Below are 18,165 nucleotides of genomic sequence, written 5' to 3'. Positions count from 1 at the left end.
GCTGGGAGGGAGCCCATTCACGCTGAGCTGTTTGCATTTGGCTGGCAGAGATCTTCCCTGATACTAGTCACGCGGTGGGAGGAGGGGTGAAGCGATCATCCCAGAGAATTGGATGGGGGGCGGGGGGAGTGGTTAGTTGTGTTTGTGCTGCACGTTAAACCTCAGCCCCTCCTTTTAAATGGACAACCCAATGGGTGCTTGGCATGGGAAAAGAGAGCGCTGCTCTTTGAAACCATTCCCACATGTTATGAAGGCTGAAGAAGTCGAAAGACTGTGGCTTACCATGGCTGCCAGCAAGCCGAATTCTGTTGCCCAACCCTGCATGTGTGAGATCACACACCAAACCGGCAGGCCCTCAATATAAGAGGCAAAATGAGAACTTGTACCGAAAGCACATGTACTATGTAATGTTAACAGCTTGGTTCACAGTGAAAGAGTCTACTCACTGTTCTCTAAAATGTGTCTTATTATTTTAATGTTGAGGCTACTGGGGAATCAAACGGATATGCTCCGGCGTCTGGTGGAGCTGCAGGAAAAGCAGCAGGATCACAGACTGCAGCTGCAGCCCCTGTGTAACAGCCCGCCCTCCTCCCCAAGTTCCATAACTTCCTCACCCAGACACCCAAGAACCCGGAGTGGGGGAGCCCCTCTGGGCACCCAACCACTCCACCCCAGCGGACTGCCTAAGCAACAGAAGGCTGGCATTCAGCAAGTTTTGAAGTGCAGTGTGGCCTTGTCCTTCCCTCCTCCCCTCATCCACCACCGCACCTGGTGCTTCCCTCCTCCCCCACCCCGCCCAGGCTACCTTGGCAGATATCCCCCTATTTGTGTGATGAATTAATAAAAAATGCATGATTTTGAAACAAAAATGACTTTACTGCCTCTGCAAGCGGTGATCGAAGGGGGAGGGCGGTTGGCTTACAGGGAAGTAGAGTGAACCAAGTGGGCGGGTTTTCATAAAGGAGAAACAAACAGAACTGTCACACCATAGCCTGGCCAGTCATGAAACTGGTTTTCAAAGCTTCTCTGATGTGCAGCACACCCTGCTATGCTCTTCTAATCGCCTTGATGTCTGGCTGCACATAATCAGCGGCCAGGCAATTTGCCTCAACCTCCCACCACACCATAAATGTCTCCCCCTTACTCTCACAGAGATTGTAGAGCACACAGCAAGCAGCAATAACAATGGGAATACTGGTTTTGCTGAGGTCTAACCGAGTCAGTAAACTGCGCCAGTGCACTTTTAAACATCCAAATGCACATTCTACCACCATTCTGCACTTACTCAGCCTATAGTTGAACAGCTCCTTACTACTGTCCACGGTGCCTGTGTATGGCTTCATGAGCCAGGGCATTAAGGGGTAGGCTGGGTCCCCAAGGATAAACTATAGGCATTTCAACATTCCCAACAGTTATCTTCTGGTCTGGGAAGTAAGTCCCTTCTTGCAGCTTTTCAAACAGACCAGAGTTCCTGAAGATGCGAGTGTCACGTACCTTTCCTGGCCATCCCACGTTGATGTCTGTGAAATGTCCCTTGTGATCCACCAGTGCTTGCAGCACCATTGAAAAGTACCCCTTACAGTTTACGTACTGGCTGCCAAGGTGGTCCAGTCCCAAGATAGGGATATGCATTCCGTCTATCACCCCAACACAGTTATGAAATCCCATTGCAGCAAAGCCATCCACTATGATCTGCACATTTCCCCAGAGTCACTACCCCTAATAGCAGCAGCTCAGTGATTGCGTTGGCTACTTGGATCACAGCAGCCCCCACAGTAGATTTGCCCACTCCAAATTGATTCCCGACTGACCGATAATCTGGCGTTGCAAGCTTCCAGAGGGCTATTGCCACTTGCTTGTGAGGGCTGCACTCATCTTGGTATTCTTGCGCTTCAGGGCAGGGGAAAGCAAGTCACAAAGTTCCATGAAAATGCCCTTACGCATGCAAAAGTTTCGCAACCACTGGGAATCATCCCAGACCTGCAACACTATGCGGTCCCACCAGTCTGTGCTTTTTTCCCAGGCCCAGAATCGGCGTTCCACAGCATGAGCCTGCCCCATTGCCACCAGGATGTCCAAATTGCCAGAGCCCGTACTTTGAGAGAAGTCTGTGTCCATGTCCTCATCACTCTTGTCACCATGCTGCCGTCACATCCTCACCTGCTTTTGCAGGTACTGGTTCTGCTCGTACTGCAGGATAAAGCATGAAGTGTTTAAAATGCTCATAACTGCCGCGGTGATCTGAGCGGGCTCCATGCTTGCCGTGGTATGGCGTCTGCAGGAGAGCAGAGTTGCAGAGGAAGCGGTGGCTGACAACAGATGCCACGAGAATAGATATTTATAGAGAACGATGAGACGACCTGCGAGGTGGATTCATGAGAGCAGGAGACCAGAGTTGCAGCGGAAGAGGTGGAGGATGATGGTTAGCACCGCGCACGTTTCCCGAGGAAGAACACACGTACCCGGGAGCCAATGACAGACAACATGGAGAAATTCACTATTGAAACAATAGCAGCAGAGCACAGTTGCAGCGGAAGCGGTGACGGTTAGCAGTCCTACTGCACCGTCTGCTGAAAGCAGTATGGTGTCCGCATGGAAAAAAGGTGTGAAACGATTGTCTACCGTTGCTTTCATGAAGGGAGGGGCAACTGACAACATGTAACCAAAACTACCCGCAACAATGTTTTTGCCCCATCAGGCATTGGGAGTTTAACCCAGAATTCCAATGGGCGGCGGAGACTGCAGGAACTGTGGGATAGCTACCCACAGTACATCGCTCTGTAAGTCAATGCTAACCACGGTAGTGAGGACGTACTCCGTCGACTTAATGCGCGTAGTGCATAGCATAGTTTTGAGCACTATATATTCACTTTTCTTCCCTGTCTGGGAGCATTCCCCCTCCCCCCCGCATCTAATAGACTTATAATTATTTTCTTTTTCAGTTTAAAAAAAAAAAAAAGTAAAGACGATGTTCTTCTGCATATTCTTCCCTGCTACAGGATGACACCCCTGCCCAGGGGCTTGTCTGGCTCTCTCTACTCCAAGCGGTGTCTCTCCTGCAAGGAGTCAGTTCCTGTAATGGCCAGACACTCACTGTGCCTGGGAGACCCTCACAGAAGTGCTTTACCTGCCACACCTAAAACTGCAGCCTCACAGGGGGGAGGGATAGCTCAGTGGTTTGAACATTGGTCTGCTAAACCCAGAGTTGTGAGTTCAATCCTTGAGGGGGCCATTTAGGGATCTGTGGCAAAAACTGGGGACTGGTCCTGCTTTGAGCAGGGGGTTGGACTAGATGATCTCCTGAGGTCCCTTCCAACTCTGATATTCTATGCAAGAACTGGCCTAATCTGATGACAGTTTGTGAACAAAATTGTGAAAAGATAGATGGCATTGTCACAGCCCAAGTTCTCAACATTGGGCTTAAGAGACATGTTGAACACATGCTGAGTATCCTGAAGCCTATTTCTGTAGTCTTTAACAAAATGCATGGAAATAGCTGTTTTATTGCTGATGCTGTTGAAATTTGGAAGGAATTGAGTGAGATCTTAAAGAGAGAAACATGCAATGACAGAGTTAAATTACAAGCATTAAAAAAATGAATGGGACAAGCACTATCTCCAGCTCATTTTCTTGCAAATAGTCTCAATACTTGGTACGAGGGTCAAACCTTAACTGCTGAAGAAAAGGAGTTGGCTATGACATGGACATCCAGCAATCATCCCTCCATAATGCCAACTATAATAAACTTCAGAGCTAAAGATGAACCATTCAAGAAATATGTTTGCTGATGATATTTTAAAGAAAGTCACACCAGTGAACTGGTGGAAGTCACTTAAGCACTTGGATTCAGAGACTGTTGAAGTGATAGTCTCACTTGTAACAGCAGTAACTTCTTCTGTCCATGTAGAAAGAATATTTTCTTCCTTTGGACTAATTCATTCCAAATTGAGAAATCGTTTGGGACCTGAAAAAGCAGGAAAGCTTGTTTTTCTTTTCCAGATTATGAACAAAACAGGAAAATGATGGTGAAGAAGACTGAGTTAGCTGCAGAAGCCAATATTTTAAGTTTCTCGTGTTGACCTGGCTGACAGTCTATTTAATTTTTGTTTTGTTTTTTTAAATATTTCATTTAACCATTTTAGTTAAAAACAATTTTTAACCAAAACAAACCTGATTTTAAAAAACTTGAATGGATAATTAAAAAAATCATATGCTTGTTTTGTTAAAATATTATATGTTTGCTGTTGAAGAAAAAAATCCAGAATACACAACATTGTTTTCAGTTAAATAAAACAATCTAAATGTCTGTCTGGTGATCTCCTAATACAGCATGGCAAGAAAATCCTCTAAATATTAATGATTAACCTGTTGAATTGGAGATAGTTCACCTCCCAATGACTTCATAAATATCTGCTTCAATTACCTTTGATAAATGAGATAACCAAACAATCATTCATTTTCTGATATAGCTGTAAAACTAATCTGAAAAGTTTGCAAAACACTTTAAAAATGTATAGTGTGTACCTAAAAATGAAACCTACATCTATTTCTGAGTTGCGAAGAATAAGTATTAAGGTTATAACAACCAACAAGAATGCACTTTTATGTAGAAATCCATGACTAAATCAAGTCTTCCTGACTCATGATTGAAATCATGATTTCAATCAATTTGATTTAAATCAAATCCACCCTCCTATTATAGCCTCTATTAGAGATGGTAGAAACATTCTCTGTCCTGAACTCACCCATCCTATTTATTACAGTTCCCTCGTGGTAAGTGAATCCATTATCATTACTTAAATAAGCTTAAGTGTTTTATGACGCAATTTCCTGCATTTTTGAACATGTTCTCTCTTGGGATTGAATTTCAATAACTGACTAGGAAAAGCCCCAGATACTATGTTTAGGAAAGGAAGGGCATTTTCAAAGCAGTGGTTTTGATACTAACAATGTTAACCAGCTGCAGGGGCCTTGCCTAAACATTTATCTCTTTATTTAATGAGCAGCAGCAGCTAACCACAACCTCTCCAGCTGCAATGCTGGATTTTTCTTTTTGCTCCAGATGGAATCTTTCCAATTTTAAGAACAGAGTGCAAGAGTGTGCAAACTGAAATGAGGTTGGCTTATGTCCTGAAGCATAAAGGCTTATATCTCTTCTAATTGTTTTTTTAAATCTTGTCTAATGTAACCATAGATGTTCTCTGCCACAAAAATATCTAATTTTTTTCTTAATCCTACTAGGCCCTTGGCCTAAATTATATCTAGTAGTAATAAATTCCACAGATTAAATACCTCAGTTTTTAAAAGGAAATACTTTCTTATATTAAATACGACTACTTTGCAGTTCTAATGATATAAAAACCTCCATTTTACAGATGTGGAAATTCAGACACAGGAGTGTAAAGAGCTGCCCAAGATCAGATAGCACATTACTGGCAAAGCTGGGGCTATGTCTACGCTAGAAACGCTACAGCAGCAGTGCCATAGTAGCACTGTAGCGTAGACACTACAGAGATGGAAAGGATTCCTCTACTGCTGTAGTAAATCCACCTCTCCAAGAGCCGGTAGCTAGATTGACAGAAGAATTCCTATCAGTCCCTATGCCAAGGCTTAGCTCGGCTTAATTACATCGCACACAGCATGAGCAATGTAGTTAAGCCGACCTTACTTTGTAGCATAGACCAGCCCCAGGAAGAGGATTCCAATCTACCAACTCTCATGTGCTTCAACCAAAAAAATGCATATCCTCAAAAATGACATTCAACCAAATTCAGATTTAACACAGCACAAAATCCAGGACATTTAGCCCAGGTCGACACTATAAAACTACACCTGTATAACTATATTGCTCAAGGGTGTAAAAAAACACACACACACACACACACACACACACACACACACACACCCTCCACCCCTGAGCAATTCAGTTATACCAACCTCACCCATGGTGTAGATAGCACTATGTCGACAGGAAGGCTTACCTCATAGACGTAGCTGCCGCCTCTCGCAGAGGTGGGTTAGCCATGCCAATGGGAGCAGCTCTCCTGTCAGCCTAGTAGTGTCTTAACTTTCTGAAATTTCTGACTTTAATGCCTGTCAGGGTTCCCTCCCCACTCTGAACTCTAGGGTACAGATGTGGGGACCCGCATGAAAGACCCCATAAGCTTATTTCTACCAGCTTAGGTTAAAAACTTCCCCAAGGCACAAATTCTTCCTTGTCCTTGGACGGTATCACTGCCACCACCAAGTGAGTTAGACAAAGAACCACTTGGAGTTCCTGTTTCCCCAAAATATCCCCCCAAACCCCTTTACCCAATCAGATTCTTAAAAACAGAACTTTATAAAAAAAACAAGCACCTCTGTAAAATCGGGATGGAAGGTAATTTTACAGGATAAAAAGATTTAAAACACAGAGGATTCCCCTCTAGGCAAAACTTTAAAGTTACAAAAAACAGGAATAAACCATCCTCTTAGCATAGGGAAAATTCACAAGCTAAAGCAAAAGATACTCTAATGCATTTCCTTGCTATTACTTACTATTCCTGTAATTTTCGATGCATCATTTAGGAGGAGCTGGATTACTTGCTTGGTCTCTCTCTTTGTCTTCGAGAGAACAACAAATAGCACAAACAAAAACCTTTCCCCCCAAGATTTGAAAGTATCTTCTTTCCCCATTGGTGCTTCTGGTGAGGTGCCAATTAGATTAATGGAACTGATTAACCCTTTACAGGTAAAGGAGGGATTTTATGCTACCCTTAGCTGTATGTTTATGACAATGCCCAACCACGGAACAAGCTGAAATTATTTGACTGGCACTGGCAAAATGGCCAGTCCAGAGTCTGAAGCACACAATGCCCATATGATTCAAGGAAGCAAACGCCGACTGTGGGCATGGCTACACTTGCAGATGTAGAGTGCTTCAAGTTAAACCCGCCTTCGGAGAGTGCAGTAGGGAAAGTGCTGCAGACTGTCCACACTGACAGGAACAAGCACACTGGCATGGCCACATTTGCAGCACTTCCAGCAGCATTGGGAGCGGTGCATTATGGGCAGCTATCCCACAAAGCACCTCTTCCCCTTCTGGCGCTGTTGCTTGTGAGAAGGGGGTGCGGGGGCAGGGCATTCTGGGTCCTGTCCCAATGCCCCATGATGCATCTGTTCACATCACAGCAATCCCTATGCTTCCATCCACATTTGGTGCCATCTTTCAACATTTTTTGTATTGCGCGCTCTGTCTTCCCTTTCGGTCTGCGAGAATGGAGCCCAAACTGCTGAGGAGTATGCTGACGAGTCTCACCAGCACGTCACATTTGGCAGCCGAGTTATTCCTTATAATCCAAAGTGACAGCGAGGGCTCTGATGATTATATCGACTCGAGTAACGCATACGACACAAGCTTGCTTGTGGCATTCACGGACATGCTTACCACCATGGAACGCTGCTTTTGGGCTCGGGAAACAAGCACTGAGTGGTGGGATCACATCTTCATGCAAGTCTGGATGACGAGTAGTGGCTTCAGAACTTTCGGATGAGAAAACCCACTTTCATGGGACCATGTGAGGAGCTTGCCCCCACCATGCGGCACAAGGACACGAGATTGAGAGCTGCCCTGGCGGTGGAGAAGCACATAGCGATTGCAATCTGGAAGCTGGCAACTCCAGACAGCTACCGATCGGTCGCTAACCAGTTTGGAGTGGGGAAGTCGACCATTGGAATCACATTGATGCAAGATTGCAGGGCCATTAATCGCATCCTGCTCAGAAGAACGGTGATTCTGGGTAACGTGAACGACATTGTGGATGGCTTTGCATAAATGGGTTTCCCTAACCGCGGAGGGGTGATAGATGGCACACACATTCTAATTCTGACACCAGCCCACCTAGCCTCCGAGTACGTTAATCAGAAGGGGTATTTCTCTATGGTTCTCCAGGCACTTGCGGATCACCGTGGGCTTTTCATTTACTTTAACGCAGGCTGGCCTGAAAGGTGCATGACGCACACATCTTTCGGAACACTGGGCTGTTCACGAAGCTGCAAGCCGGGACTTTTTTCCCCAAATCAGAAGATCACCGCAGGGGAAGTCGAAATGCCCATTGTGATCCTTGGAGACCCCACTTACCTTTTAATGTTTTGATAATAAACTACCTCACTTAGAACGTCAGGGAAGCTGGGATACACAGTGTGCCAAACTTTTCTGCTCATGTCTCCATAGGTAAAATTATTGCACAGTAAATTAATTGCTATAGATTACATTAATTGTTCACAAGACTACATTCAATTAGAGTTTGGATGCCTCTTCTCAAGGAAGACTCAGAACTGGAATAGCATATGTTGCAGGTCATGACTGAGATGTACTGGCAGAGCTGTGCAAACAATACACATAGAATGTTCTGATGTTATATGATTAAAATATGACCATTCTTGCTACCATTGTTATATAAATACAGCAAATCTTATACAAAGTACCGTATATACTCATTCATAAGCCAAATTTTTTTGGTAAAAAAGTGAAGCATGAAAGAGTGGGGTTGGCTTATCAATGGGGATACATCAAAATTTGACAATTTTAAGCTCTATTGAATTATTGAATTGAATATCTAATATACTATCATTTTGTTTACCTGGAGCTTTCGCAGACACGGAGCCCCTCAGCTCCCTTTGGCCACAGTTCGCTGTTCTCAGCCAATGGAAGCTGCAGGAAGTGGCAGCAAGCACGTCCCTTGGCCCGCACTGCTTCCCGCAGCTCCCATTGGCTGGGAACAGCAAACCGCAGCCACTAGGAACTGAGGGGCTCCGTGCCTGCAGATGCTCCAAGTAAACAAAATGTCCCGACCTGCCAGCGACTTACCCATATGGGCCAGGAGCCAAAGTTTGCCAACCACTGAAATATAGGGTCGGCTTATGAAAGGTCATACAGTTTTTGCCATTTTTACCTATCCACCTTGGAGGTTCGGCTTATAAACGAATGGGCTAATGAACGAGTACATACGGTAGGTCATGTAAGGTATCTATGGAAAAGTTATGATTTGCTGAATATGGTTATCCTATTTGTATGCATATTATTTTTGTATCTGAAGTTATGAATATTGACTATGTTCCTGTATTTCATATGTGTTTGCTCCTCATAGAAGAAATGGTTGTAGGGGATAATCTTGGTTCAAGTGATCATGAGCTAATTCAGTTCAAACTGAACAGAAGGATTAACAAAAATAAATCTGCAACTAGGGTTTTTGATTTCAAAAGGGCTGACTTTCAAAATTAAGGAAATTAGTTAGGGAAGTGGATTGGACTGAAGAATTTATGGATCTAAAGGTAGAGGAGGCCTGGGATTACTTTAAATCAAAGCTGCAGAATCTATCAGAAGCCTGCATTCCAAGAAAGGGGAAAATATTCATAGGCAGAAGTTGTAGACCAAGCTAGATGAGCAAGCATCTCAGAGAGGTGATTAAGAAAAAGCAGAAAGCATACAGGGAGTGGAAGATGGGAGGGATCAGCAAGAAAAGCTACCTTATTGAGGTCAGAACATGTAGGGATAAAGTGAGACAGGCTAAAAGTCAAATAGAGTTGGACCTTGCAAAGGGAATTAAAACCAATAGTAAAAGGTTCTATAGCCATATAAATAAGAAGAAAACAAAGAAAGAAGAAGTGGGACCGTTAAACACAGAGGATGGAGTGGAGGTCAAAGATAATCTAGGTATGGCCCAATATCTAATCAAATACTTTGCCTCAGTCTTTAATAAGGCTAAAGAGGATCTTAGGGATAATGGTAGCATGACAAATGGGAATGAGGATATGGAGGTAGACATTACCATATCTGAGGTAGAAGCGAAACTCGAACAGCTTAATGGGACTAAATCGGGGGGCCCAGATAATCTTCATCCAAGAATATTGAAGGAATTGGCACACGAAATTGCAAGCCCATTAGAAAGAATTTTTAATGAATCTGTAAACTCAGGGGTTGTACCGTATGATTGGAGAATTGCTAACATAGTTCCTATTTTTAAAAAAGGAAAAAAAAGTGATCCGGGTAACTACAGGCCTGTTAGTTTGACATCTGTAGTATGCAAGGTCTTGGAAAAAATTTTGAAGGAGAAAGTAGTTAAGAACATTGAAGTCAATGGTAAAAGGGACAAAATACAACATGGTTTTACAAAAGGTAGATCATGCCAAACCAATCTGATCTCCTTCTTTGAGAAAGTAACAGATTTTTTAGATAAAGGAAATGCAGTGGATCTAATTTACCTAGATTTCAGTAAGGCGTTTGATACCGTGCCACATGGGGAATTATTAGTTAAATTGGAAAAGATGGCGATCAATATAAAAACTGAAAGGTGGATAAGGAATTGGTTAACAGGGAGACTACAGCGGGTCCTATTAAAAGGTGAACTGTCAGGCTGGAGGGAGGTTACCAGTGGAGTTCCTCAGTGGTCAGTTTTGGGACCAATATTATTTAATCTTTTTATTACTGACCTCGGCAAAAAAAGTGGGAGTGTGCTAATAAAGTTTGCGGATGATACAAAGCTGGGAGGTATTGCCAATTTAGAGAAAGACTGGGATATCATACAGGAGGATCTGGATGACCTTGTAAACTGGAGTAATAGTAATAGGATGAAATTTAATAGTGAGAAGTGTAAGGTTATGTATTTAGGGATTAATAACAAGAATTTTAGTTATAAGCTGGGGATGCATCAATTAGAAGTAACGGAGGAGGAGAAGGACCTTGGAGTATTGGTTGATATAAACTGGTCATTGGGAAGTTTAGACTTGAAATTAGATGAAGGTTTCTAACCATCAGAGGAGTGAACTTTTGGAATAGATCTTTTTCCCCCACTGTTTCCCTTGGAAGGCTATCTGGTTTTAAGATTAAACTCGATAAGTTTATGGAGGAGATGGTATGATGGGATAACATGATTTTGGTAATTAATTGATCTTTAAATATTCATGGTAAATAGGCCTAATGGCCTATGATGGGATGTTAGATGGAGTGGGATCTGAGTTACCACAGAAAATTCTTTCCTGGGTATCTGGCTGGTGAATCTTGCCCATATGCTCTGGGTTTAGCTGATCACCGTATTTGGGGTCAGGAAGGAATTTTCCTCCAGGGCAGATTGGAAGAGGCCCTGGAGGTTTTTCGCCTTCCTCTGTAGCATGGGGCATGGGTCTCTTGAGGGAGGATTCTCTGCTCCTTGAAGTCTTTAAACCACAATTTGAGGACTTCAATAGCTCAGACATAGGTGAGAGGTTTTTCGCAGGAGTGAGTGGGTGAGATTCCGTGGCCTGCGTTGTGCAGGTGGTCTTACTAGATGATCATAATGGTCCCTTCTGACCTTAGTATCTATGAATCTAAACACCCACAAGGCAATTTACATCAAGTCTAGCCAACACATTGTGAATGGAGTTTCTGAGTGATTGCCCATGAACAAACACAACAGGCCACAGAAGAAGCCTATCCCCACCTAATGGACTTTCCTGAGGACCATCCTATCTAGTGTATGGGTAATGGCTGCTCTAACTCATGCAAGGGCACGTGACTAGAGCAGGGGCAGGCAAACTTTTTGGCCTGAGGGCCGCATCAGGTTTCTGAAATTGCATGGAGGGCCGGTTAGGGGAGGCTGTGCCTCCCCAAACATCCAGGCATGGTCCGGCCCCATCTGACCCCTCCCCGCTTCTCACCCCCTGACGGCCCTCCCGGGACTCCAGCCCCATCCAACCCCCCCTGTTCCCTGACGGCCTCCCGGGGACCCCTGTCCCATCCCCCACTCTCGGTCTCCGACCGCCCCCAGGCCTCCCACCCCTAACTGCCCCCTGCCACCCCATCCAACCCCTCCTCTCATTCCTGACTGTCCTCTCGGGACCCCTGCCCCATCCAACCACCCATTCTCCCTGACCGCCCCCAGACCCATTGCCCCTAACCCCCCCTCTCCTTCCTGACTGCCCTCCCCAGGACCCCTGCCCAATCCACCCCCCCTGCTCCCTAACCGGCCGCTGCCACCCCATCAAACTCCTCCTCTCCTTCCTGACTGTCCCCCTTGCCCCCATTCAAGCCCCGTTCCCCGCCCTCTGACCACCACGCCCCCTATCCACACTCCTGATCACCCCCTGAACTCCCCTGCCCTCTATCCAACCCCCAATGCCTGGAGCACCAGTGGCTGGCAGCGCAGCTGCACCAGTACAGGCAGCCCCGCTGCGCAGCACAGAGCATCAGGTCAGGCTGGGCTCTGCAGCCCCACCACCCAGAGCATTGCGCCGCATTTCTGTGGGGAAGGGGAGACAGCAAGGGAGGGGCTGGGAGCTAGCCTCCCGGGCCTGGAGCTCAGGGGCCGGGCAGGATGGTCCCACGAGCTGGATGTGGCCTGCGGGCCATAGTATGCCCACCTCTGGACTAGACCGTGGTACTAAGCTTTATCTTGTGTGCCTGTATTTTTCCACAAACTATGCCAAGGGCTTTGTTTGAGACAATGAAGTTTCCCTCCACATGGCAGAAGCTGTAAAAGGCCCTGGAAACAGCTCCATTTTGCCTCTTTCCTGCTCCGATCTCTGGACTATGGATTTATACTAATGGGAGCATTATAACCAAGGTACTGAGGACCTTTCAATTACTTGGGAGCAACCAGAGACTTAACTAGTTAGCAGTTTATGCCATCACTGCTTTAAACCTAATCCAAGAATTTTGCAATTATTGTATTTATTTGATTCCTTTAACCAATTTTAACTCTCACCTCTTTTTTTTTTATAAATAAAACCTTTAGATGTTAGATACTAAAGGATTGGTTGTAAGCATATATTTGGTAAGATCTGAAATATTCATTAACTTGATGGGTAATATGTCTGGTCATTTGGGATTGGTAGAACTTTTTATATGATGAACAAGATTTTCAGTAATACTCATCATATTTGACTTGGCTGTCTGGGTGGAAGCCAAAGGCTGGATTGCTTTAAGAGAATTGCATTTTGGCTTCTGGGTAACCAGTAAGGTATTATAGAAGTGTTTTGTTGCTATGTTGGTGGAACTATAAGTATTGAAATAATCACCAATCTGGGGGACTGCCTGCACTATTCTTTGCAGTTTGCCCTAATTGAGCAATTGCAGCATGGCTCCCCTGGGACCTGGCCACAAATGGCTACACCTATTATGCCCAAGTCTTTTTAATGCTATTAAATTCACATTTTCATGAACCAAAGTTCAGTTAGAAGTTTTAGACAACAGAAATGCCCATGTTTTTTAAATTAGGAGATCTATTTAAAAGGAGGAACATCTAAGCTCCCAATTGCAAGCAGGGACTAATCCTCCCCTGCTCCACCCACCCAAGATCAGAAGCATATCTAATGCTTCTGAAGGGAACTTTGGTATCTAGGACTCTTAATTTAACCACTATCAGATGCAACAAAATCATCATCAGCACAAATAGACCTCACTCTTGCCCATACGCAGCAGGCAAAAGAGATCAGAGCAATTCACTCTTCATGCCCATACAATCCTCATCCTCACTGAGAGCCAACAAGGGCCCCAATAAGTGCCTGGTCATCATGCAGCTTTGGGACATGGATACCTGCACACTAGGAAAGGGACTGAGGTTATATCTACACTACAGCAGCCACAGCTCTAAACCACCAGGAGAAAGCTCTCCCATCAGCTTAATAATTCCTGCCTCCACAAGAGGTGGTAGCTAAATTGGCGGGGGTGCTTCTCTCACAAAGACAGCGCTGTCCACACTAGTGCTTAGGTCAGTATAATTTACATCACTCGGTGGGTGGATTATTCACACCCCTGAGTGACATAAGTTATACCGAAGCAATTTGTAGTGCAGACAGCCCGAGACAAGCAACTCATTCGTCTGGGGTCAGACTCCTGTCAGATAGTTAAGATTTCTAGGTTTCAGAGTAGCAGCCGTGTTAGTCTGTATTCGCAAAAAGAAAAGGAGTACCCGTGGCACCTTAGAGACTAACAAATTTATTAGAGCATAAGCTTTCGTGAGCTACAGCTCACTTCATCCGATAATGCATGGTAATGATAATGCAGCCGATGAAGTGAGCTGTAGCTCACGAAAGCTTAGGCTCTAATAAATTTGTTAGTCTCTAAGGTGCCACGGGTACTCCTTTTCTTTTTTAAGATTTCTAGTCACGATTGTCCTGGGCTTTTTATAAACCGGTCGAGGATGGAGTCTTCCAGGGGGCCATTTAATCATCACCGCACATTTAAGTACGGTACTCCTGCAGCATTTGCAGAAGTCAGATTCTTCCATCATTAATCAGAAAGCAATGAGGCTTTCGCTGGCTAAACTGGGAAGTGAAAGTCGCATTGCTCCTTCTAGTGGGAAAGACGTGAACAATACCAACGTTGCTTCACCCGAGCTCAACTGTTTTAAAAGGACGCGTCCAGTGACAGTCAACGGTTCGCGTCTCCAACCAGCCCCGCCTGGTTAAGGGGGCAGAGCGTGCTCGGAACTAGGATGATTTTCACACGGCGGCCAAAACAGCCGAATGCTTTGACCCCATTTCCCCACCGTCTTTGCTCCTTCTCCCCCGCTGCTCCCGGGGGCCTTGGCACCCCGGGCCTCCCCGCCTGGCAGGGCAGGGCAGGGGCCGCTCCTCAGCCGCGGGCGGACCGGCCAGGGAGCGCTGCCCCACGGCTCCGCTCAGGGGCCTCGCCTTGCCCCGCTTCAACAGAGGCCCCGTGGGCCGGCGAGACCTTCCCCAGCCCTCGGCGGGAGCTTCGCCTGGAGCCCCGGTCCCGTGCAGGCCCGGCCCGCAGCTCGGCGCCGCCGTGCCACGCCAGGCGGGGGGACCGATGCCGGCCCGCCCCGCAGCGGCTGCGTCCCCCCGAGGGAGGGAAGGCCCGGCCCGGCCCGGCCCGCTCCGCTCGCTCACGCTTGTACTCAGCCATCAGCCGCTTGAGCGCCGTGCCCGCCATGCCCGGCCGGGCCGCAGCCGCCAGCCGTGAGGAGCTGGAGCGCGTCCCGCCGCCGCCAGCCGCGTCCGAGGCAGCAGCGCACCATAGAGAGCCGGGCGGCGCGGCTAGAAAGGCCGCCCAGGCCCAGCGCGTCGCTCCCTCTCGCTGGTGCTGCGGGGGGCGTCGGGCGCACGCGCTAGGGGCGGAGCTGCGGGAGGCTGAGAGCCCGGGGGGGGAGGGGGGACATCAAGACTCCACCCCCGCGGCCGCTGCACGGGCCCGGCCCGCGGATGCCCCCCGCTTCCACAGTCCGGCCCCCGTAGTCCCTAATCCAGCTCCGTGGTCCTGGCGCTGCGGGAAGGAGTCGTTGGGCGCCGAGTGGACGGAGAGTCCCGCCCAGCCCTGTGTCTGAGCGCCGGGGGCGGGGCCGGGTGCTCCGAAGGGCCGAGTTAAGGGGACGCGGCGGGTCCTGGAGTGCCAGGCCGCACCCTTGCAAGAAATGCGAGGCCTGAGCTGGGCTGGGAGACGCGCAATCCAGGCCTCCCTCTTCCCCTACCGCAGAGGCTTCCAGTGAGCAGCTGGGGGATTTGTTTGGAGCATAAGTGGACTGGGTGAGTGGTGGCCCTGGTAGCTAGCTCAGGCTAAGGGGACTGGCAGCCATGGGCCTCCGCCATGCGCCCCTCTGTCACCCAGTTGCACCTGCCAGCACTTTGCTGCCAGTGCTGCCTACCCATGGCCCCAGGCTAGGGTGACTAGAGGTCCTGTTTTTAAAAGGACAGTCCTGGTTTTGGGGACTTTTTCTGAAATAGGCGCCTATTACCCTCCACTCTCTGTCCCATTTTTTCACAGTTGCTATCTGGTAACCCTGCCCCAGGCTGCTAGTTTGTCCAGTCCTGATGTGTCTGGTGGTGGGGTGCCGAGACCCCCAACCAGGACTGGAAGGAGGAGGATGAGCCCCTGGCTGCAGAGAGGCTGCCCAACTGCTGAACGGTTCCTGCCGGGGATGGCTTCCACACTCCAGGCTGGTGAGTGAGTGAGCAGGGCTGTGACAGCAAAGCTGCAGAGTACTCTCTGCATGGCCGCAGAGCCAGTGACACTGGATTCCTGCAGATGCAAAGTGCAGGGAAGGCTGCAGTCCTGTGGGCAGAACAGAAACCCTGGCACTCCCAGCTGGTGTGACAGCGTCAGATGGGTGACAGCGGGGCTGCAAAGGGCTCCCTGCTCTGCCCCAGGAGCCAGTCAGCAGCAAGGTGGCCTCCCCCGCAGCTGTGAACTCTTCTTCCTTCTCCTTGCAGTCCTAGCCAGGGGTCTCTGCTCTGACCCGCCACGACCCAGGACTGCAGCCTTCCACCGCACCTTGTGCCTGCAGGGAGCCCTCTGCAGCTCCATTATCACTGACTCGCTCAGCCACTCCCATGGCAGAAGGGCTGCAGAGAGCTCTCTTTGTGGCTGCAGAGCCATGCAGGCACACAAACTGTGACCCATTGATCCTTTTTTTAGTGATGTCAGTGTGTCAGCTGAAATTGACATCTACAGACAGTTATCGATTAAAATAGAACCCTGCCAAACCTGCTATGCTATAATCTTGACTATTGCCCATGGTATGAGGGAGAATGTGATGTGGAGGAAGCTGAGAGGTGAGGTACACTAGGCAGGCCTGCATTGTTAACACACCAAGCACTGTGGGTAAATATGTCCAGTGCTGAGGGTCAGCACACCACCTGAGCCCTGCCAGTGATGCTGTGTACAGGGGCAGAGTGGCTATAGCTGGGAGCCTTTGCACATGTTATACACCATAGCAGGGCTCAGCCTCAGTTCAGAATAGGCTGGCATGAAGGGGAGACTTCAGAGCAAGCCCAGGAGAAGGTCCATAGGATCTATGATTACCTGGATTCAGGGGCTTGAACCCCGTGTCTGCCATAGGCTGGAGTAGTGGCTGTGAATGGGTTGCACTATATGCCTTTTCCATGGGCTGGGCAGGGGGGGCGTTTTGCTTTAAGAAGGGTTTTTGTAACTTTAAGGTTTTGCCTAGAGGTGAATCCTCTGTGTTTTTGAATCTGATTACCCTGTAAAGTATTTACCATCCTGATTTTACAGAGGTAATTTTTACCTTTTCTTTAAATAAAATTCTTCTTTTAAGAACCTGATTGATTTTTCATTGTTCTTAAGATCCAAGGGTTTGGGTCTGTGTTCACCTGTATCAATTGGTGAGGATATTATTCTCAAGCCTTCCCCAGGAAAGGGGGTGTAGGGTTTGGGGGAATAGGACTCCAAGTGGTCCTTTCCCTGGTTCTTTGTCTAAATCACTTGGTGGTGGCAGCATACTGTTCAAGAACAAGGTGGAATTTGTGCCTTGGGAAAGTTTTTAACCTAAGCTGGTAAAAATAAGCTTAGGGGGTCTTTCATGTAGGTCCCCACATCTGTACCCCAGAGTTCAGAGTGGGGAAGGAACCCTGATAATCTCCATGACCTTTTGTAATAACTCACATTGATAAAGCATCTTTTATGCACAAGATTGTAATTACAGAGGTGGAGGATTTAGCATCAGAAAAGAATGGCTAAATACACACACACGGCTGCCTTTCTAGCTTTAGTCTCTTTCACTGAACGCATTAGACTGGTGATCCCAGTTTAATTCCATTAGCTGCACCAGTTAGACCAGGTTTGAATTTGGAACGTGTACAAGGTTTTAAGATTGTCTTATTAATAGTCATAGGCTTCAAGGCCAGAAATTACCTGTTTGAGGGTGGCTTGCCCTTAAGGGGCATTGGGCCCCACCTATAACTAATAAGCTACTGCACAGTTGATGCTGTGACACCAGGGGTCAGGTGACAACTTGTGGTACCCAAAAAAGCCAGCAAGTAGTTGTCCTGGAAAGCTGTGGAGAGTAGACAGACTCCTGCAGTAGATTCTGGTGTGGGGGAAAAGAGCCCTATTTGTATAAAATTCTTAGGGAGGGGAGATGATCTGCCAATGTGAAAACTGCAGAGGGCAGGCCGAGGAAAAAAGCTCATCTTGACTCCCAGGCAGGTAGCCTGCTGGATGTAATTTAGTAGGGAGTAAGTGGGTACCTCCAGAAGACTCCAGTTCAGGGGGAAGAAACACAACTGAGGTCGTGGACAGTTTCATTTTAAAGACATAAAACTGAGCTGTGAAGAACGGGGTGTAGAATCCCGAGGCTGGAGTGTGTTCTTCGATGTATGGGCTGGTGAGCTAGCACCCAACACCTTTCTGACTTCTTAGAGGCCACAGATTTTCACTCAGATTCTTGTATG

General features: G+C 47.3%; 1 protein-coding gene across 4 annotated transcripts in view; it reads right to left on the bottom strand.

Annotated features, from left to right (window-relative positions):
- UBE2G2 (ubiquitin conjugating enzyme E2 G2) overlaps window positions 1-15,261 on the bottom strand; it is a 42,260-nt gene extending 26,999 nt beyond the window's left edge. The window contains exons 1-2 of one of the 4 annotated variants that reach the window (XM_043491698.1): window positions 14,869-15,125; window positions 14,348-14,416 (exon numbers count right to left, since the gene is read on the bottom strand). In XM_043491698.1, coding sequence (XP_043347633.1) covers window positions 14,348-14,416; window positions 14,869-14,911 — 112 coding nt within the window. In that variant the 5' untranslated portion in view covers window positions 14,912-15,125. Of the gene's footprint in view, window positions 1-14,147; window positions 14,194-14,347; window positions 14,417-14,868 lie in introns of those variants that run through there. The other 3 variants (XM_038415136.2, XM_043491697.1, XM_043491696.1) reach the window with 3 other exon arrangements.
- Window positions 15,262-18,165: the final 2,904 nt, after the last annotated feature.

The sequence above is a fragment of the Dermochelys coriacea genome, chromosome 9 (assembly GCF_009764565.3).
Source record: "Dermochelys coriacea isolate rDerCor1 chromosome 9, rDerCor1.pri.v4, whole genome shotgun sequence".
In the NCBI taxonomy this organism is placed as follows: Eukaryota; Metazoa; Chordata; order Testudines; family Dermochelyidae; genus Dermochelys; species Dermochelys coriacea.
Note: the sequence above shows the minus strand (reverse complement) of the source record. Positions and strands in the feature narration are given on the sequence as shown.